Raw genomic sequence first — 21,410 nt, forward strand, 5'->3', positions numbered from 1 at the left:
CGCATACCCTCATCTTCTCCCTTTTCCCTTTTCCCTTTTCCCTTTTTCCCTATCTTAATATGATATCCATATAGATTCTTGTTATCTGGTGACGTAGTGAGATGACCTTTTTATCATTTCCCTTCAATCTATCTGCAAGGTGTTGAATAGTTCCTAATGTACATGTAGGCGTGTAGGCAGCCACCATTCTAAAAATAAGCATATAAGAAACAGAGGAATCATAGGAATCATAGGAATCATAGGAGTCAAAATATAAACTTGGAAATTAACGCCTGAGGTACCCCACCGGGCAAAAAATAGTTCAATCGTCACCGCCTCGAATGTTGTTGAGTTGCTTCTTCTTTCCAAACCTCCTTTTTGGGTGTTTTTGTGACTTGCGTGAGATTCTTACGGATCTTGGACTTCAGAATTATCCCGGTTTCCTTGTTTCGGTATAGAGGCTGACCCCGAGAGACACTAAACCCTCCTCATCGCCGACCTCTTCTCAATTCGCCACCCTTTTTGTTCCACTGAACGCCCTGAACGCCCAACTATCTCAATCTTTCCTTTTCTCTTTCTCTTTCTCTTACTCTATAAATCCTCGCTTGAACACACATCATGTCTGCCACCGCAGTGCCTGAAAAGGCACCAGATGATTCCTCCAAGCTGAAGACTTTCCTCTCCATCCTTCGAAAGTAGGCAACCCTTCCTTGGCACCCCCCCGCACCGCTTGCGCTGCGCAACACAGATAACCAGCCGCCAGACGCTAATATGATTGTGAACTAGGTTCGTCGGTGTGGCAGATATCGCTTCGGTTCGCTTTTCACTCCCAGCGCAACTGCTGGAGCCTCGACCAAACCTGGGTAGGTCATTATTCGTGTTACGCTGTGCGGGGTTGGTGCTGACTGTGGATGGCGACAAGAATACTGGCATTACTTAGATCGACCGGAGACGTTTGCGAGGTCAGCAAATGTGCCCATATTTGGTGGAAGCTTGTGTGCTGACCCAAGAGCTACAGCATTGGCAAGTCAGATGATGAGCTAGGTCGAATGTTGGAGGTGTTGCGGTTCTGGTTTACTAAGGATCTGGTATGTTTCGGCTGCTCAAATTCATCTGGCCCTTTACTGATCTTGCGGTAGAAATACGTCAAGGGGAAACCGTGCAAACCATACAACTCAACTCTGGGTGAATTCTTCCGAGTGAGTACCGGTGTCTTCGGCATTTTATTCATGGCAATTCATTGCTAACACCCTTTAGTGCAGCTGGGACGTGAGCGACAATATCCCCGAAGAAGGAAACCTCCCTGGCATCAAAGCGAGCTCCAATGGCTCCTCTACCGTAACCGACGGCGATGAGAAAGTCAAAGTATGCTACCTCACAGAACAGACCTCCCATCACCCCCCAGTATCAGCATTCTATATCGACTGCCCCCAACGAGGTGTCTCAGCACGCGGATTCGACCAGATCAGCGCCAAGTTCACCGGCACCAGTATCCGCGTGAGCCCCGGTCAGCACAACCTCGGAATCTTCGTCAATATCGAAAAGAGGGACAACGAGGAATACCAGTTAACCCACCCAAACGCTCACTTGGGAGGAATACTGCGTGGAGCGCTTTCAGTCACAGTTGCGGACACATGCTACGTCACCTGTCCCAAAACGGGCTTCAAGGCGATCCTGCAGTACATGGAAGAAGGCTGGATTGGCCGGTCACAGAATAAGCTTGAGGGCGTGATCTTCCGCTATAACCCGGAGAAGGATACAATCGTTCGGCTGAAAGATGTACCGGAGAGTGACATCGTCGCTCGCATTACCGGTTCTTGGCATGGAAAGATCTACTTCACCCCGGCAGGCACCAAGGAGCCCCGTCTGCTCATCGACATCACCCCGCTTCATCCCATCACAAAGGACCTGCCTCCATCTGAAGAACAGCTGTCCAACGAGTCATTGAAGTTTTGGTCGGGTGTCACGGACGCTATTGTCGAGAAGCAGTTCAACCAGGCTACCAAGCTCAAGCAGGATATTGAGGAACGGCAACGGCAGCGGGCTGCGGAGCGCATTGAAAAGGGTACTGAGTGGAGTCCCCGGTTCTTCACTGGCGCGGTGACGCCGCTGGGTAAGCCAGAGCTCACCGAGGAGGGACAAAAGGTTTTAGAGGGGATTCGCAAGGGCGAATTCGCTTTGACAGAAAGTACAGTGCAGGGCGCATAGATATAATTGTGTCCTCCCTTGACAGTGTAAGCAACTTTGGCGTATCTGGCATGCGACCATACAAACATTGAACTCGGCGTCTCTTTGTTTTTGATCTCTTTTTTTGGTTATACTCTTATTCTCACATACTTAGACATTATTCCCTAGAAATCTGTTTCGTGAATAGCTGCAATTCCATTTTATTATGGTGATTACAAAATTGAAAAGAATAGTATATCATACATAGGTTCAATAGAACGATTAATCCTATTCGTAAAAAAGAATTACAACCTCTTGCCCAAAAGACTAACGCCGCCAGACTCCAATCATCAAGCACATCAACACATAATCCATTTCAGAGATTAGCCTCAAGCTGCGGCACTGACAACCTTGAACCCTGTACTGACGGTCTTGGCAATCTCCTCGTTCTTATGCGGCAGGAGAGACAGGGCATACGCAACATCGTTCCACTGTCGCTCTGTTTCGCAGCGAGGAAGTCGAGCGGCTAGCTTGTCGGCCAGCTGGCGAGCGTGTTTTTCCTGGGTCAACATTAGCATGCATCATTAGAAAGTTGAAAAGGAGGGGGGGAACATACCTTCTCGACAAAACCGATCAAAAACTTGACGATACGACGGAGTGACGCTTCATTCAGGTTACGCTCTGCACTCAACAGACTGAACATGTCAACAAAGTGGTTGTACACGGCATTGTCCTTGGTTGCAAGTTCCGTGAAGAACATGCGAGCCAGATCAGCGATCTTCTTGTCATCATCCTCCAGACATTTAGCCATCTCTCCCAGTTGTCCCTTGACCTTGACTTGACCAGCCAAGATGAGGAAGGTAAGGGTCATGAGACAGGTGCGCTTGACGGAGTCATCGTCATCATTCAAACGACGGTAGAGGAAATCGGTGTTCTCATCGATGAGGTGATTAAAGCAAACAGCCATGTCGCCTAGCGCAATCACAGCATTGCTACGAACGATAGGATCTTCAGACCGCTCCATGATGGTGATGAGGAGTGGCAAGTTCTTTTCACAGTACTCGGCAGACACGCACATGAGTTTGGCAAGGCAAAGGGTTGCAGAGGCCTGCAGGTCACGATCCGGGTAGGAGTTGTTGTTGGCCAAAATCTCCACTACTAGCGGGCCAAACTTGGCCAAGAGAGAGTTCTCTCCATAGAGTAGCTCACGTTCTCGAATATGGGCCATAGCATCCTGGAAGTCGTCTTCTGTCGTTCCGCCAATGAGATCAAGTTCGTCTTCTTCGGCGTTATCTTCTTTCTGAGGAGCAGTGGCGGCTTTGTTCTTCTCTTGTTCAACTTTGCGGCGTTTAAAGTCGAGCTCACACAGCTCCAGATGCACGATCTGTTTGATTGCAACGTGGCCAACAACGTACAGCAGCTGTGAGAGTGCAGCAGATGCTGGCTTGGGCTTGGGTTCCTGACCCTCAGTGGATGCAGTCCCAGGTCGTTGTTGCTCCTCTTCTCCGCTGACAGAGGCATGGGAGGAAGGTGGGCGTTGTTGAAGGTGTGGCGCAAAGACGAATTTCGTCTTTCGTCGGAGGATATCAGAGCAAAGAACGTCAGGGTGCTTGGACAAAGTGTAGATGGCGTTGAGCGCATGCTCTGCCACTCCATACCATTCCTTACTGGCTGTCTCTATCTCAAGCATAGCCGCCAGTTTGACTAAAACAGAGTGGTCGCTGGCAAGCTTGGGAATGCCAACAACCTCCTTTGATTTGGCTTGACGTCCAGGGATCATGCGCCGCAAAGCAATACAAGTGTACTTGGCGAGCACGAGGTCAGCCCGTCCGAAGCCACCCAGACCGATTCGCAGCATAGCCTCAAGCTCCTTCACCACAACCTCTGGATCTGCTAGGGCAAGCATTCCGAGGACAATTATTGAGCCTCTACGTTGAGTCCGTGAGATTTCCTTCTTTTGGATACTGTAAACTTGCCATAGCTTGGCGATGACTGCCTCGGATACATTTCCAGCCTTCATCATCGTGCTGAGCAACTGCTCGAGGCAGGTCAGTTCTGCAGGAGTTGCACCAAACGTCAAACTGATCATGTTGCGGGCGATGTAGTTCGCAGCATCGTTGGGTGTGAAAGAGCCTGGTGCGTCGAAGAAGAGGCCCTTGTAACAATCAATCAGATGTGTCTGGACGCCCTTTCCTTCGTCGCTGTTGCCCTTGGTCCAAATCAGGCGCAGCATACGGCGAATCCCACCGCGGGCAGTCTCAATTCTGTATGCATCGAGAACAACAAAGAAATCCATAGCTTCAATGACCTCACTCTTGTTCCGGGATGAAAGCAACTGTGTGACGATGGTGGATCCGGAGTGAAGCACTTCAATGAACCGGATGGCCTCGTTGTAATACTTCCTCGTCAGTTGGAGGCGTGTCATCAATTCAGAGGTGGCCGCCTGTTCTGCGGCTTTCTGCACAGCAGCGGCCTTCTCTTCATCACTCATCCGGGGCGCTTTCGATGGGGATTCATCCGGGATCTGTGTGGCGTCATCCAACAATTCGGGGTCAACCTGAGTCATGTCGCCTCCTTCAAAGCCGGGCGTCTCCGGAGGACGCAGGGCATTCAACTCGGCGTCAACCGTGTCCAGTCTATCTGTCCACTCCTTGTATGAGAGGAGCCCACCATGCATAACACTAAAAGGGTGTGTAGAAACAAGCTTGGACAGCAGTTTGATCGCGTTGCGTCGCACATTGCTGCTCTTATCCTCCAAGCTTCTGGCAGCAAGTTCCGCTGCAGCCTGTCGCCTCTTCGGGAACTTCTGCTCCAAATCACAGATTCGCATGAATACCTGGATCGCGCGACAGCGGCAGTAAGGGTTGATATCAAGGAATCTTTCTTCTAGTACGTCGAAAAAGGCGTTGATCTGGGTCTTATAATTATCACTGCGTTCCTCCTGTCTGCTGAGATCGGAAATGAGGTTTCCGCAGACCTCAATCACTGCACAGCGAAGAGTATATGCCTGCACTTGTTAGTGGAGCTTCGGGGAAACTGAAAGTGTCACGTACGTCGCTATCTAGCTGTTTGGCCAGAAGGGTCATTTGCTTGATGATCAATCTGGGAGCAAGCTCGGACAGCTTGATAATAAATGTCGATACAGACTTGGGACCCCTCGTATCATTAGAATTAAACTCCTTGTTTCCAAGCTCCCTGGATGTAAAGTTAGCAACTATCCGGCCAGTTTGCTGATATCAATCTCACTTCAGGATCTCGTCGGAAAGCTGTGGATAGTCGTATTGTTCTGCCAGAATATGGAGGAATTCGGCCATGGGTTCGGAGAGATGCTCAAAGTAAGTCAAGCTCTGCACAATCGAAGTTTGAGCTCCTATGCTACAAGTCAGCTATCACTTAACCGAGATACAAATCAGGACACCTACCAAAGGCTTGGCCATGATGCTTGACTGCGATGCAAAGAACCTTGAAAGCATGCATGCGAATGGCCATGCTCTTCACCCGCTGCTCGCTCTCGAGGACCAGATAGATTGTGCGCGTGAATAGGGTAATAAAAGTGTCACGATCCGAAGTAGTCAAAAAAATACGTCCTAGCTTGAGCTTCATCACCTTGCACATGGTCTCCATGGATATTTGGATCTGGGGCGTCCAATCCCACTGGCCATTATTCGCTGATTTCTTGGATTTGGGTCCTCCTCGTCGCACGGGTGCTGCCTCAGTGGGCTTTTCTGCGGCCTTGACCTCTACGGCAGACAAGGCCCACTGGAGAAGGAACCCGTACATCTCCAGAAGCTGCTTGTGGTGTTGAATGGCATCCTGCTCGTCGGATTCAAGGTCTCCATGGATGATATCCGCCTCAACAGACAGGCCTGAAACTACCAAATCCAAAAGTTTGCTCAGGTACTTTGCAGGAAGAAGGGTCGCGTATCTGCAAGAGTGAAAAGGATCGTCAGATTCGAGTCCAGGCGGGCGCCAGCCTCCATGGGCAAGTTGGGAAGGGACCGGTGCGCACTTTAGTAAAAATTGTAGCGAGTCAAACAACGATGCTCTTGTTAATCCTTCGGGGTTCTCCGCGACGGCATCCACGATCGGGTTCAAGATGCTGTCAATCAACGCTGGCGAAAGTTGATCAGGATCCGATTCGCAATCCAGCAGTTCCGGGTCCGCATCAGGAGTCGGGATCGAAGCGGGATCACTCAAGTAATACTTGAGCGATTCATTTATGTTGAATTGTATTCTGTCCTCCATTGTTGGTTAAGAAGAGAAAAAAAGAGGTGAAAGCGGGGAGGAAAGCCGATTTGTTGATAAGCCCCATTTGTTTGGCTTTTGCCCTTTTTGGTTCAACTTATGTAATCAGACAGTCATCAACTAACGTATTTTCCTACCGAGTGGCCACTACCCCCGAGTGGCCATCTCCAAAACACATAGTAAATGCGATAGATTATTTCAACAACCACAAGTTAATTTAATTTTCACTATTAATAGATAGGTATCGATAAGCATTTCTAGTAGCATATATTAGTTTTAAAGAGATTAGAAGACTATATTACTATAAATTCGAAAATTACCGAAAATTACGTTACCAAAATCTAGAAATAGATATATCTCAGTCACCGACCCATTAAATTTCTCGAAACTCTCTAAAGAGACTAGATATCACCTAAAAAAATATTAGGTTATAAAGAAAGCTCTATATAGACTACCGTTGTTAAGATATCAAGCTATAATTTATCGCATTTACTACGTGTTTTAGAGATGGCCACTCGGGGGGAGTGGCCACTCGGTAGTGAAATACGTTAGTTAACTATTTTACCGCTAAGGCTGACAGACCCCTCCAGTGTTGTTTCTCACCGCCTTGTATTGTCATATTTGTCACCGCATGGTAATTGTTGTGTTTGGCAATTGCGATAAACATTCAAAGAACTTGACCTTGACCTAGACCTAAACGCGACACGATCTTATGACTTTGTTTTTCCACTTCATTACACAATAAATCCAACTCATAGACTCATCATTGTCTTCCGTGCCACCATGTCGGGTCTCCGCGCTGCCCCGGGCGTATTTGAGCTAAAGCGCAGCAAGTCCTTCCAAGAGCACAAATACTCGCTGGGGCATGATGACGAACCAGGTTCACAAAGCGACGCGCACCAAGAGAGTGATTACGAGGAAGAGGTAGATGAATCAGTCAGAGAGGATATGAGAAAGCTCGAGGACACATTCCCAGGAATCTCGGATCGGTTTCGTCTAGTGAATAGAATCGGAGAAGGTATGACTGGTTCAGCCATTATTAGTCGGCCTCTTTACTGATAGGCCTAATAGGTACATTCTCCACAGTCTACAAAGCAGAGGACCTTCATTATGATGCACACCAAAACGACTGGGATGTCTTAACACCAGCTCAAAACAACTATGCGGAGCCTCCATCCAAACGACGGCGAGTTGAAGGCGAGCCAACCGGGCGGAAAAAAACAAAATTCGTCGCATTAAAGAAGATCTATGTCACGAGTAGCCCCCTGCGGATCCAGAACGAGCTGGAACTGTTGCACGATCTCCGAGGATGCGGGTCTGTCTGCCCGTTGATCACTGCTTTCCGATACCAGGATCAAGTGGTAGCTGTGTTGCCCTATTTCCCCCATACCGACTTTCGCATTCAATACCGCACATTCATGGTTGCAGACATGCGCCATTATCTACGATCCCTCATGACCGCCTTGAACTCGGTACATGAACATGAAATCCTTCACCGAGATATCAAGCCAACGTAAGTGTGTCATTATCGGTAACCTGAATTATACTAATGTCTTTTAGCAATTTTCTCTACAATCCAGACCTGAAAGAAGGTGTCCTGGTTGACTTTGGGCTTGCAGAGGTATAATTCGTTGTTGTCATATGTTGATGCACTTACTGACTGTCCCAACAGCGCCAAGGTTCAGAATACACCAGCCCATGCCTATGTACACACCAAAGCTATGTCCGGCGAAGCCGTATCCTTTCAAGTTACTACTCCAAGAACCCCCCATCCACGGGATTTTCAGCCGGCTACCCCAAGAATGATTCGCGGCCATCACGACGCGCGAACCGCGCTGGAACTAGAGGCTTCCGAGCCCCGGAAGTTCTCTTTAAATGCACGTCACAAACCACAAAGATTGACATGTGGTCAGTGGGTGTCATCCTTCTAACTTTGCTGGGACGTCGGTTCCCCTTCTTCAACTCTGCGGACGATATTGATGCGATGATCGAAATGTCGAGCATCTTTGGCACCAAACGTATGAAGACCGCCGCAGCAATTCATGGACAAATTTTCGAAACAAATATCCCAACCATCGGCGAGAAAGGCTACAGCTGGGAGAAACTCGTGAAATGGTCCAGCTGCGTGGAAGATTTGACGGAAAGCGAGCAGCAAGCAACACGCCTCTTGTCTGGACTGATGGAATTGGACCCGTCTAAGCGCCTCAGTGCCGCGGACGCCCTACAGCATGAATTCTTCACGGATCCTGTGCACCACGACGTGGAATGGGGAGGTAACCCAGAAGAAAGCGCAGAATCGGGAGAAGAGGAGGAGGAAGATGATGCAGATGAAGTCGCCATGATATGAGATTCAAGACTATTTGTACGATATGTGAGATCGATTTTATGCCATACACTGCATACCACTTTATCCATGACAATGAAGCAGCCTTCATATGACTTTAAACCACCCCGCAGTATGCTTATCTATTCTATATGTAATACTAGCTCGCCTCTCCGAAATCGTAATGCCCGGTCTCCGCGGCATGCTTCGTAGCACCCCTCTCTCCAGTGAATGTGCCTCCGCAGATGTTACAGCGAACAGTAAACCCAGAAGTGTCCGTGTAGTAATGCTTGCCTTGCAACACCCGGCACAATTCTTTGGCCTTTTGCAGAACAACCGGATCCACAGCTTCGAAGACCTTTGTGTCTCCATGCGGCAGTGGGTTGGCACGAGTGTAAGGCGGGCGAGAGGGAGATAGCGCAAGGACATCGTAGTGAATCCCCGAGTACACCACGATACACCGTGTCGGTGCTCCCTCGTTGAATTGGAACATGTTCAGAGTCTGTACATCGATGGAGCATATCTCGATGTTGAAGTATTCGCTGAGAATCTTGAGCTCGATGGCGCCACCCCACGAGTCCTCGTTCTGGATCCAGCTACAGTATTCGTCCGGCTTTTTGCCCAAAATCGCCGCGGTATATTCCGACGGATTTGATTGAATGGCTCCTGCAATGATCGACCGCAGTTCAACCATTGTATCCATATCGCCCATGACTGCAGCGCCCACTGCTCGGAAAAGGCACGAGTTATCGTCGGGCATCACCCGGAGAACGAACGTTCCGGCATGTTCTGGGGAGGCAATTTCTGGTGGGTCTTCGGCGGTGTTCTCTTGTGGTCTTTGCGACATGGATGGCTGCGATGGCTGTGATGGCGCGGTAGGGGCTGTTGGCGCATCGTCACTCACGCCTCGGGTGGCCCCTTCTTTCTGTGCAACGATGAGTGACTCTCCATTTAGATTTATCCCAACTTCTAAGATCCTTTGGTCTGGTTGGAAGCTGTCAAGCTCGAGTGGTTTGAGAGGGTATCCATATTTGACGTCGAAGGTAGCAAGACCAGTCTTCTCCGCAATTTGGGTTTGGAGATCTTTGATGGTTGCGGCGTCATCCAAGGTAATAGTTGACTGGCCTGAAGGCCCACGGACTCGAATTCTCATTGTGATGAATTCCTGAAGAGGCAAAGCGAACTGTGAGGTGGACGATCTTAAGAACCTGGGAAGTTCCACTGATAGGAAGATATGACGACTTGCCGTGTGGGGTATACCTGGGTATACCTGAGGCTGTGATTCCCTTTTCTTGGGCCTTGAGAAGGGTTAGGACTGGTATATGAGTAAGTTCTCTATTCCTTCCGATGTTTTAAAAAGAAAAGAAAAGGAAAGGAAAGAAAACATAAGAGGTCGCAAACACAGCTGTAAGCAGGGTGAGACTAATCATAGCAACCATAACTGAAGAGCTATGTATATTGAAAGTACATTGGGCCTGAGTGACAACTTCAACCCTGAGCCACAATAGGTAGTCATGGCACAGACACCCATAGAAGTGATGCAAATAGAAATGATATGATATTCTCTCATGAAGAGATGTCCAGATGTCCAAATGAATGTAAGAGACCATCGTCATGAAATTTCATGACATTTCATAAAATTACCGTATGTAACGTCAAATGGGCGCTGAGTCAGCAACAGCTTCACGCGCTCGTAAAACATTCTCCGACCTCTCCAGGGCTTCCCTACTGTCTTACCTGAAATCTGCTCTGCCTTGCTTCGATTTCTTTGATCTCAAAGGCTGTCAAATTTACCGCGTGGAAACGCGCTTGTCGCCAACGACATGGAGTCCGACAAAGAGCTATCGCAACCTCCGCGTGAACAACCCGTCAACTCCATCGAGAATGACGGTGCGATCACCCGCGAAACATGGAAACTGATGATGGATGTGGTCATGGCCATTTATGACTATCGAGAAGAAGAGTGCGGTTGAACCTTAAGAGATACAGTGATCACTGGCTAATGGTTATCTTGCGCAGTGGCCACGACCCGTCGCGATTGTTCCATCGCAGTGTCAACAAGCGCTATGTTCCCGACTACTACGATATCATCAAGGAGCCGATGGCCCTCAGTATTTTGAAAGCGCGCATCAACAAACGGGAATATAAGCACTTTTCCGAATTCGTTCGCGATTGCGCCTTGGTGAGTGGTTGCGCCCCTACCAGGTTTGGCGACTAGCTAACGATCTAGATCCCGCACAATGCGCAAACATACAACAGACCTAGATCACAGGCCTACGAAGATGCGCTGGTTGTCAAAGTATGTTTGAGTAAGCTGGGCCACCCTATGCATGTAACTGACAATTTCCAGGAAGTTTTCGCCGCCGAGTTCAGAAAGCTGGCCGCCCAAGGCCTGATCCCCGCTGATGAGGCAGAGCTACCCGATCTGGGAGAGATTCCAGAGGCCGATCCGCTCCCTGACGACGATGAGGAAGAGGAGGAGGAAGAAGAAGATGAGGATGATGACTCTGAGGATGAGGGCCGGCGAAGGAAGAAGCCCGGTCCCAAGCCTGGCTTCAAGCGTGGATTGACTCAAAAGCACGAACCTGACCTTCGCAAGAAAAGAGGCCGTCCTCCCCGCGTGGACACACCTATGGAAATCCGAATCAAGACAATTCTAAAGGGAATTCGGAAGTTCAAAGGTGCCGGTGGCCACCTGAAGATCACACACTTTGAACGCCTCCCCGACAAAGCCACTTATCCGGACTACTACATGGAGACCAAGGAACCCATCGCCATCGACATTATCAAGCGCAAATCCAAGCGCAAGAAGTACAACTCCGTCGACCATTTCATGCGCGATCTTGATCTCATGTTCGAAAATGCCAAGGCTTACAACCAATCGGACAGTCAGATCTTCAAGGATGCGGTTGATCTGCAAACTGAGTCACGAAAGTTGGCCGAGCAAGAAAAGAAGAAGCCTGATAGCGAGTTCTTGATGGAAGACGGACGCTTCCCACTCCCTGATGGTATTCTCCACCGCGGTGAACTGTGGAAAGTTGGTGACTGGGTTCATATCCAAAACCAAAACGATGTGAGCAAGCCCATTGTTGCACAAATCTACCGAACCTGGCAGGACTCCGATGGGGAGAAATGGATCAACGCCTGTTGGTATTACCGCCCTGAGCAGACAGTGCATCACTTCGAGAAGCACTTTTACCCTAACGAGGTTGTTAAGACTGGGCAATACCGAGACCACCGGATTGACGAGATTGTGGATCGCTGCTTTGTTATGTTCTTCACCCGCTACAGCCGTGGTCGCCCAAGAGATCTCGCACCGGATAAGGAAATCTACGTGTGCGAGGCTCGGTACAATGAGGAGAAACACAAGTTGAACAAGATCAAGACATGGGCCAGCTGTCTGCCAGATGAAGTGCGAGAGAAAGACTACGAGATGGATCTCTTTGATGTGCCGCGCAAGATCAAGAAAATCCCTAGTCCGATCAAGCATCTTTTGAAAGAGGATTCCAAGGAGACCGATGACCTTCCTCGGCCGACTTGGGGAACCGACAATGCACCCCCTGTTGTCGGCGCTGTTCACCGCCGTCCACGAGATGAGAATGTAAGTCTTCATTTATCCACATGAGAAGAGATCATCGAAAGCTGACAACATTAGGAATCCCCACCACCCGAGCCAACCCCATCCCCGCCTCCTCCCTCCTTACCCCAGTCCGTAGCACCCCGGCAACCACTTCCCAGAACGATCATCGACCCAGGTGTTAGGACTCCAGCAACACCCCCAATTATCATACACACTACTCCCGCTCCCATCCGCCCACCAGGCTTCCACCAAATGACCCCGTCTCAATCCTTTACGGCATCCCTCCAACGCCGCGCAAGCAACCTTGCCGCCACCCCGCAAACACCAGCAGGCGCATACCAACCCTCACCACCAGTCCAGCCATATTCAGCGGCCCAGCAAACCCCCTACACCGGCTACCCCCAAAACCGCATGCAAGCCCCGCCAGCCGTGTACAACCCCAACGCACCGCGGCCCGTGGAAGTCTTCCACCTGAGCGACGCAGCCAACGCCGCCATTCCAGAAGACATCCGCGATCAATTCCACTGCGATGACTACGGCCGCGTACTCTTCTTCTCCGCACCGCCGGTGGACTTCATCCCGCCCTCAAAACACAAGCTCGGCCATTCCCTCAAATACCTTGCTACCAAGGAGGAGCATCAGAAGAAGGTCGAGGAGCGGAAACGCAAGCTAGCCGAGGAGCAGACGGAACGTGACGAAGCTGCAAAGCGCCGGCGCGCTGAGGTGAAGACTGAGCTTATGGGCCGTGCCGAGGCACTTACTGGTAAGGCGGTTGAGACATTGGTGCAGAACGTCATTACGGGTACGAATCAGCTCTATGGATATCTTCATCATGCTCGGGATGATGATGCTATGGATCTTGATGGGACGCGGGAGCGTGGTGCTGTGGCGGATCGCCAAGCTATGCAACAGACGCAGCAGATTCAGGCTCAGACTACGACGGATGGCTTGGTCAATTTGAAAGGTACTGCTTTGTACCTGGATGAGGCTTAGTTATACGAAAGGTGAACATACTGGCATGGTTTCATGATTCGGTTCCAAAGGCGTAATTTTCGAGGCGTCTATTTTAGTTTAGGGTTGTATCATTAGGTAGAACATGGAATGGGTTTAATTTTAGTCCTTCATACACTCTAGCTGGTAAATTGCACATGTCAATAGGGAAAATATATAGGTTTAAACTACAATTGTCACCCGAATTTCGCTTTCTGTCACTTCTGACTTGAGATGTTGATGTGATACATATATATCTCTTTTCGCCCTCGGTAACTGTTTGAATACCAACGTGCTAAGAAAACTACAAGATGATTATCTACTGAATGATTGTAAAAGTATCAAGAAATTGTTTATTTGCACATCTCCAGTTTGTACATGCCTGCAGTCCTGAGAATCAAGACCACATATTCCGACAGTAGGGGACAAAGAACAAGGGAGAAGAAGACAAAGCACCTAGGAAACACCAAAGATCGCAGTGGTCGTGAAATCATGAAAAGCAGTTATGAAAAAAAGAGTCGAGATATGTCAATCCAGACACAGTGCGATATCCAGAAAATGGAAAATGAAAACAGAGAAAAGGCAGAAATTAATACAGTAAATGGCTCAGAGAAATCCTCTTGAAGCCCATGAGAAACACATATGACTGGTCTAGATGATTCCAAACGAAGGAATAAAGCAAGGCAGATGATGCTGAGTGCCAGTCTATGAGAGGGGATGTGAAGCTTTTTTTTTTGTCGCCTTTTGTTTTTGCCGAACCAGACATCTCAATTGAAGAGAAGAAAAGGATGTATTGTCTTGGACCCTTCTTTTGCTTTTGTATCTGATGTATGTTGCCCAATTGAACTCCAATAACCGTTTTCCTGTGTTTTTGGTGAATATGAACATGTCCTAACGTTGGACTTGGACTTGATGTATCGTGATAAAAAATTGAAACAAGGAGGACCGATTAGGAGGAGCTTTCTTTGTTCTCACTCCATGAGGCACTGTTCCGCTTGTTGCCGACCTCTTCCTCCATGTCGAAGACCAGGTCACTCTGCTCTTCCTCTTCAATTTTGCTTGTGTTGACAGGAGAAGAGATGATTCGGTCAAGGCGGGCGCTAGGACCGGCAGACGACTGACGAGCAGAACCAGGGTGAAGGCCCATGCCGCCGAGCTGCTCAGAAATCATCGACATTGAGGATTGGCGTCCAGGGCTCGAGATAAAGGACGTTCCTTCGTGGGATGCCCGGCTACTGCCAATGGGTCCTAGGCTAGGACTGGCGATTGGGTTCAGTGATGATTCACGGAGAGGAGAACCGATGTGGAAAGAGGAGGAGCCATGAGATTCCTCTTCCTTGCGCTGGCGCTGCTTGGCAAACAATGCGCCAAACCGAGACGGGCTCGACGCCAGGGGAGAACCAGTCTTAGAGAAGCTGGTGCTGGTCATACCAAGGCCAGTGATGTCGCGGTGGCTGGAGCTTAGGTCATTGTCGGTCCGGGAAAGACGGCGCAGCTTCTCCTGCGGGGTCAGAACATCGTCGTGCAGGTTGACTGGTAGGTAATCCTCTTCCATAGGGAAGTTCTCATCCCAGTCCTCGAGGGCCATGGGACGAGGAACACTAGCGGAAAGCATGCGTGGCTTGACGGGGCGTGACGAGTGCATGAACCGGGTTCCAACTGTATCTTCGGGAGCAGGAGGAGAAGATCCAATGTGCGATGAAGGCTTGCGCAAACTGGTAGCATATCCGATGTCGCGCAGGTTCCGGAATACATCTGCTTGCCCCAGCCTCTGAGGTGGCGGTGACTCCAATCCAAACTGTGAGGGCATGGAAGCAGCCACCGGACCATAACGGGCAGCATGAGAAATACCCTGGCTGTCGAATGAAGCCGGGAGACCCGCATCGAGAGCGCTAAGGTGGTTGTTATTAGGCGACATGGGATATCGGACATCTTCTGCGGGAGATCCATACTTGGAGCCGGCATCGGAGGCCAGGCCCGTGTCGATCGTGGGGATTCCATCATAGGATGGCTGTTGCTGCCCATGCAGGGATCCATACTCCTCCTGCGGGGCCAGCTGCGGGGCATATCGAGGCTGCTCGTGACCGTTCATGCGCTGTTGGGAGAGCACCGAGTTGGTCAAGGCGGAGTCCTGATTGACATAGGCCTGCGGATTCACTCGGCCGCCCAGATTGAGGTGGCCGCTTCCCATTCCCATGTTCCCAGTCGGCCGGTTGACTCTTCGTCCATCTGGTAGGATATGCGCCAGTGCGCATTTTGCGCCGAACTTGCAGTTTCCCTAAAATCCATTGCCCCGTTAACTTCCGACAGCCTCGGAAAACGTGCACCGAAGGGAGAACTTCGAAACAGTGCCAATCTCATACCTTTGCAAAATATTTGCAAGGAGCGTAGTCAATTCCGGCATCGGTGGAGTGTAAAAAAGGACAAGCGGGGCCTGCCTGACAGGCACCCTGGCGAAAGAATTTGCACGGAACATGTTTAGTGTCTGGATAGACGATTGCAGAAGATTAGCTCGCATTCTGGGAGCTGCAATAATGAGTATGAATAAATCGGAAGTTAAGACTTACTCTTATTACTTTGATTTGGCGGGCTGCGGGCAACGTCAAGTGCCGATGGATTGCGAGAATGTCCATTCTGGGGATTCTGAGGCGCCCCAGAAGCAACCGGAAGAGGTGCACGACCTCTCATCTCTGAGTGACTGGTTCGACGAGATGACGGAGGACGAGTAGACACCTGCATGGAGAAGTGGGAGGGGTTGGAGATTGGAGAGGGGAAAGAAAGATAGGCTCGGGCGGTGGGGAAGAGAGATATTGGATGATTCACCAACACCGGACAAAAAGTGTGAAAGGTGAAGTTGTAGAGTAAAAATGTAGAAATGTAATAAATGCAATAAATGTAATAAATGCAATAAAATTATAATAAATATTAAAGCCAATAGCTTAACATATAACACCATTATCTTATACAATCTCACCACAGCCTCTCTCATGACAATGTCCCATCCCGATTACGGTTCGCCTCCTCCCGTTGCCTCCATTCCATGTTCGATCTGCTCGTGCATACCAGCGAATCAGATGTTCATCGGAAATAGAATACACAGCCTTAAAGCCTCGTGAATCTCTCTGTAGGTCTCGTACTAAACGTGTACATCGTAGATGTCAAATGATGTGACCCGAGTGGGGACTAGGTAGAAAGATCACCACTCCACGAGAACTTCTTATTGGAGCGTTCCTTCAAGCCCCAAAGATTCCTGATAAACATTTGTCAGAATTCCAGAGCAATTGATGATTGGAAAGCCTCCGGGCTATGTCACTCGTCACTCGTCATTCTCAAAAACTCACCCACAACTCCGCCGCACTCATGTCATCCGGAAGTACCTCAGAGCATTGTCCCCAGAGATCGTGACAGATCCGACGGCGCACGTCGGCATGCCGTTGCCAGTATTTCCATTCTTTTTCAAGCTTTTCTCTTTCTTCTGGTGATATCTGAACGGGGTCACTCGCGTGACGACTTGCTAGGCGAGCCTGGATCGTCGATTTCTCGCTCTTAAGACGGCTGATATCCTGCTGGAGATCGGATATCCGGGGCTTTGCATGCAGGGCGGCTAACTCTGCTCGGGCCTTCTTTTCGTTTGCCTTCAGAGTTGAAATCTCACCCCCGAGGCTGTCGATGTCAAGCTTAAGAGCCGCGGCTACCTCCGGGGTTGTGATATCCGAGGGATCTTGTAGAGCATGGTAGACTGTCTGTTTGCCTATACGTCATTTGGTTTAGTATGTCTCTATCTTCAAGTATACCCCAACTTACCAGAAACTCTTGCTTCAATCTCTTTCTTCTCATGCAAATCCCGGAGAAGCTTTGCGGCTTGCGCTAGTAACTAGTATATTAGGAAAGCATAGACAGGCTCACTGGGCCAGACTTACTTTTGGTCACTTTGTTGTGAAGATTTGCAGAAACATCAATGGCCTAAACAATGCTTGCTCAGCGGGTTGTTCCTTGTGCTGTCCTGAAGAGGGATCGAACTGAATATGGACGACTGTGCCAGGCGATGTCAGCCACCACCTCGAGTAAACAACTCATTAGAGCCAACGTACTTTTGCTGACCTGCAAACTCGTCGAGTAAGTCATTGAACGTATGTCAAGATCCAGATTCTGTCCGGATACTCACGGAGGTATTCCCGGATCATTGAAGCATCTTTGCGAAGGCCACGGTTAGCAGGTCAGAGTCGATGGTTATGATCTAGAGAATATCTAACCATCATCTCCGACAGAGACATCATTCTTGGGCTTACGCGGAGCCATGGTGTAAAGATTGGGGAGATGTTGCACCGAGTTGCACTGAGTTTACTGAGTTGGTCTGAGTAGATGAGGTTCACACCCGTGGACCTCACGTGGAAGTGACACTACAATAGGAAGAGTTTGGAGGGTTCAAAAATGAAAACAATAATTCACAACTACTCCTGATATCTAATTCATGCTCAAACTTACAACCCGAATGATAATATGTCCAGGGAAAAAACAAAGCTCAAAGCAGAAATGAAATGGGGCAAATGCAGTTATGTGGAAACAAGGAGACCCATTGAGACCATTCGCCTCCCGGACGGCGAAAAACTTTTTGAAACCCTGGGATTATAGAAAGTAGAGAAAATGCAAGTTGAACAGAGACAGCCAAACATGCTTGGATAAAAAGGGAACAAAGCCTCGGGGTATCACATCACAATCTGCAAGAGTCAGCTTTGGTTCGAGTTTCAATGACCAAAAAGTAGGGTTTACATACGCAATCACTGTCTTTATTCGCACTAGGAACGCCCATCTCTTCAAAGGTCTTGGGTCCCTTGCTTGGCGGCTTAGCGGGTTTCTGCTGGGGCGCGGATGAAGTCGACGACGCGACTGAGGGCGCGACTGAGGGTGCGACCGAGGGTGCCGGCTGAGGTGTGGAGGCACCCGAATTGTGAGACTGTTGCCGGGACTCCATACGTGGAGGAAACGAGGGCGAACCGGGCGGACGAGGAGATGCCACACTGGGCGAGGACATCCCGGAGTGGCTAGAAACAGGAGGGTGGCTAGAACCAGGAGGTCTCATAGGCTTGCGATCTGGAACTGAGTCAAGGCGGGGTGGTGGACGTCGGCCACCTGGAGGCGACATAGGTGCAGAATAGCCAATATCGAGACGAGGAGTCCCCCCAGGACCGATCATTTTACCAGCCTGCGGGCTTGCAGGTCCAGCAGGAGCGCTGAGAGGGGTTCCAGGGCCAGGCTGGCGGTAGTTCATGGGTCCGCCAGGTCCGACAGGTCCACCAGGCCCATAGGACGGAGTGCGAGATCCGGGGCCCTGGCCCTGGGGAGGTGGGCCACCATATCCCGAGGGTGCATTGGATCGAAGGTTAGGGTTGACGCCGAAAGCAGAGCTTGGGCGAGTGTCTGACAGCTGATAACCCTGTTGGGGCCGGGGACGAGTAGAGTGAGGACGATCGGGGTAAGGAGCCCCAGATGGTGGGCCGTCAGACAAGCTCATTCTTGAGGGGTCTGGCATTTGGATATTCTCTGGGGTTGATTCCAGGGAATTGCCTCGCTGATGAGCGGTATATCGCGTCGACTTGATGCGTGAGATCGCGATCTTCTCATGGTCCTTTCTGGACAGAGTCTTTGATCGGGAGATACTTTCAATCCGGCTAGATGCATCCTTGTTGCCACTGGCAGCGGCCTTGGCGTACCAAGAGCGAGCTTCTTTGATATCCACCGGCACATAGATACCGACCTCATAGAAGTAACCCAGAGCAAATTCAGCTGTCGGGAGACCACTCTGGGCCGCTCGCTGGGCATATGTAAATGCCAGCTCGTCGTTCTTCTCAAAGATTCCCTCATGTCCACACAGGAACCATTTGCTGATCGCCATCTCGGCTTCGGGTTCGCCCTGGCGGGCAGCTAGTGCATTATAGTGCAGAGACAGCGCGGGGTTGAAATCACAACTCAGTTGACAGAGCTCATATGCCGCACCCATCTTAACCTGAGCCTTGGCGAACCCGTGATATGCCGCCTTTTCGATATTGACACGTGCTAGGTTCAGATCAAGGGGTAGGAAGCTCTCCGGGACGCTCACTTGAGGGAGCTCTCGAGCCAAGAGCATGCCGTACACCTTTTCTCCATTAGAAAAATTTTCCAAGGTAAATTTCATATAGAACTCACGTATGCACCTTGAGGTGCGTTCTGGTCGCATGACTGCGCTGCCAGGCGGATGTATTCCAACCCAGTGTTGAAATCCTGGTGTTGACCATGCTGACCCAAAAGAATCATCATTCCCAGGCGCTGCGAGTGTGTTAGTGCCTCCACTGTCCTGCATGATCAATCTGACAACCCACATAGTATGAGGCAGAATCCGCCCGTGCAACACCCCGCTGGTAATGTTTGATCGCCTTCTCCGGCTCCCCCGAGCTCTCAAACTGCATTCCGATCCGGTATTCGGCACGCGCATATCCCTTCTCAGCGGCTCTGGAGTATGATCGGAATGCCTCCTTGCGATCGACAGGGCAGCCAAATTTGCCAAACTCGAGCCACATGCCCTTGATGAATTCTGCTTTGGGGTGGCGCTGCTCGGCGAGAAAGCCGACGATGTTCATCGCGTCAACCCGTAGCTGCCGCTCCACCTGCGGGGTCTGCGGGCGTGGCGGTTGGGTCAAACAGAGGCGGACATCGTTCTGCGCGGCGACCTCGACAAAGGCGAGGGCATCCAAGGCCCATGCAAGTTGCATCTCCGGGTCTGTGGTCGATAGCACGGCCATTCGCGCGCGCTCTAGGTTCGCTTCCCTCTGTTCATCGGTGGGCGGGACATTAGGCGGTGGATTCCGTAAGACCGGGAAAGGCGAAAAGTTGGGGTGATCCATGCTGTCATAGGTCGCGGATTGCGCGTAGGAACTGGGATCGTGAGCTTGAGTATGTTGAGGTTGACCTTGAACAGCGGAGGAGGTGCGCTCGGGATAGGCGTGGGCGCGTTGGTATTGTGGTTGTTGCGGTTGTTGTTGTTGCCCGCGGCGGGGGTCAGCGCGGTATTCCATCTCAGCGATATTGTCCTGCATGTTCTCGGGTACTTCTGGCATCACTCTAGGATGAATTAGTACACGTATTTTCGGCATTTGCAGATTTTGCAGAGACCACAGGAATCGCAAATCGCAGAATAGATGTGATATCAAAATCCATACCTCTGGGGAGATGGGGATATGACCTCTGGCATGTAGAAGTCATCCTGGCCCCCTGGATACCATGTTGCACCTAAGCGTTGCTGACCACCCTGTGGTGGTCTGTTCATTGTAATTTGTTAGGAAATTGTTTCCCCCTGTGATAGTTCAAGTCGAATGTCAAGAAAGAGGGGGAAATGAAAAGAGGAGTTCAAAGTGGTTTAACGGGAAAAAAAAGTAGACCCCCACCCCCGCCAGGTCAAACGGTCAAACGGGATTGAATAAGAGTTATTAATAATGTATTAATAGTATCTAGGCACTCGTATACCCTTAATAGTAATAGTAATAGAGCTGACCTGTCAGCTATATATGTAATATATAATATATAATTAATATATATGTATACACATACATGTAATTCTTCAGCCTCATGAGGTACCTGTACCCGTGGACGTAGGGGATTTCCTCCGGTGGGGCTTTGTATTCCTGCCGCTTTAAGGCTCCAGTCCTGGAGGCGCAGTAAATTTCAGTCCTCGGGTCGTACGTAATGACTAATCGTATTATCGTATCTATACCTCCAATAATTACCAAAAAAACAAACCCCCCCCTCCCCCTGGTATGGTAATATTGTAAACAATGCAATTACGATGCATACATCAATCTTGGCATTTCAACGGCAATCTGACTTTCTGTCGGATATCTCTAGTACTGAACACTCAGTCCATGTTCAGTCGATACAAATACATCCCCAATGGGGCATAGTCAGAGCCCCACAGGGCTGTGGAGCAGAGGGATTTGGAGAAACCGGCTATTCGGATGTGTCTATCAGCTTACTAGCCGGGGTGTGGGTGTTGGTGTTTTAAGATAGAGTAGATTGGGATATTGAGACAGCTTCATAACCTTGGAATGTTCAATATGTCTATAATCAGATTATCACATGTGCATAACCAAAATTCAC

At 49.8% G+C, this 21,410-nt stretch overlaps 8 protein-coding genes across 8 annotated transcripts; 3 read left to right on the top strand and 5 right to left on the bottom strand.

Annotated features, from left to right (window-relative positions):
- Positions 1–552: 552 nt before the first annotated feature.
- Positions 553–2,187, top strand: N7537_009873 (putative oxysterol binding protein (Orp8); the record flags this gene model as incomplete). The annotated part of the gene is made up of 6 exons (XM_056900927.1): positions 553–674; positions 766–842; positions 902–941; positions 998–1,067; positions 1,119–1,178; positions 1,237–2,187. The coding sequence occupies exons 1-6, from the start codon at positions 598–600 to the stop codon at positions 2,185–2,187; spliced, it is 1,275 nt and encodes a 424-aa protein (XP_056749595.1). The 5' UTR covers positions 553–597.
- Positions 2,188–2,534: 347 nt separating this feature from the next.
- Positions 2,535–6,390, bottom strand: N7537_009874 (condensin subunit YCS4; the record flags this gene model as incomplete). The annotated part of the gene is made up of 6 exons (XM_056900928.1): positions 2,535–2,705; positions 2,762–5,152; positions 5,199–5,340; positions 5,392–5,515; positions 5,568–6,070; positions 6,155–6,390. The coding sequence occupies 6 exons, from the start codon at positions 6,388–6,390 to the stop codon at positions 2,535–2,537; spliced, it is 3,567 nt and encodes a 1,188-aa protein (XP_056749596.1).
- Positions 6,391–7,173: 783 nt separating this feature from the next.
- N7537_009875 (serine/threonine protein kinase CDC7) lies at positions 7,174–8,737 on the top strand (the record flags this gene model as incomplete). The annotated part of the gene is made up of 4 exons (XM_056900929.1): positions 7,174–7,408; positions 7,462–7,903; positions 7,951–8,011; positions 8,063–8,737. The coding sequence occupies 4 exons, from the start codon at positions 7,174–7,176 to the stop codon at positions 8,735–8,737; spliced, it is 1,413 nt and encodes a 470-aa protein (XP_056749597.1).
- A 136-nt stretch (positions 8,738–8,873) lies between these two features.
- N7537_009876 (ubiquitin-specific protease OTU1) lies at positions 8,874–9,866 on the bottom strand (the record flags this gene model as incomplete). Its single annotated transcript, XM_056900930.1, has 1 exon — positions 8,874–9,866. One exon carries the CDS (start codon positions 9,864–9,866, stop codon positions 8,874–8,876), a length of 993 nt encoding a protein of 330 aa, XP_056749598.1.
- A 670-nt stretch (positions 9,867–10,536) lies between these two features.
- Positions 10,537–13,286, top strand: N7537_009877 (putative RSC complex subunit (RSC1); the record flags this gene model as incomplete). The annotated part of the gene is made up of 5 exons (XM_056900931.1): positions 10,537–10,676; positions 10,733–10,895; positions 10,944–11,012; positions 11,064–12,314; positions 12,369–13,286. The coding sequence occupies 5 exons, from the start codon at positions 10,537–10,539 to the stop codon at positions 13,284–13,286; spliced, it is 2,541 nt and encodes an 846-aa protein (XP_056749599.1).
- Positions 13,287–14,232: 946 nt separating this feature from the next.
- N7537_009878 (putative spindle poison sensitivity protein Scp3) lies at positions 14,233–16,022 on the bottom strand (the record flags this gene model as incomplete). Its single annotated transcript, XM_056900932.1, has 3 exons — positions 14,233–15,561; positions 15,647–15,768; positions 15,851–16,022. 3 exons carry the CDS (start codon positions 16,020–16,022, stop codon positions 14,233–14,235), a joined length of 1,623 nt encoding a protein of 540 aa, XP_056749600.1.
- Positions 16,023–16,500: 478 nt separating this feature from the next.
- Positions 16,501–17,582, bottom strand: N7537_009879 (uncharacterized protein; the record flags this gene model as incomplete). The annotated part of the gene is made up of 8 exons (XM_056900933.1): positions 16,501–16,533; positions 16,625–17,034; positions 17,088–17,150; positions 17,204–17,246; positions 17,304–17,316; positions 17,375–17,384; positions 17,449–17,475; positions 17,537–17,582. 8 exons carry the CDS (start codon positions 17,580–17,582, stop codon positions 16,501–16,503), a joined length of 645 nt encoding a protein of 214 aa, XP_056749601.1.
- Positions 17,583–17,989: 407 nt separating this feature from the next.
- Positions 17,990–20,583, bottom strand: N7537_009880 (uncharacterized protein; the record flags this gene model as incomplete). Its single annotated transcript, XM_056900934.1, has 5 exons — positions 17,990–18,001; positions 18,058–19,416; positions 19,467–19,586; positions 19,640–20,378; positions 20,477–20,583. The coding sequence occupies 5 exons, from the start codon at positions 20,581–20,583 to the stop codon at positions 17,990–17,992; spliced, it is 2,337 nt and encodes a 778-aa protein (XP_056749602.1).
- Positions 20,584–21,410: the final 827 nt, after the last annotated feature.

Source organism: Penicillium hordei, assembly GCF_028827395.1.
Source record: "Penicillium hordei strain IBT 12815 chromosome Unknown utg000005l_segment0_segment0, whole genome shotgun sequence".
NCBI lineage: Eukaryota > Fungi > Ascomycota > Eurotiomycetes > Eurotiales > Aspergillaceae > Penicillium > Penicillium hordei.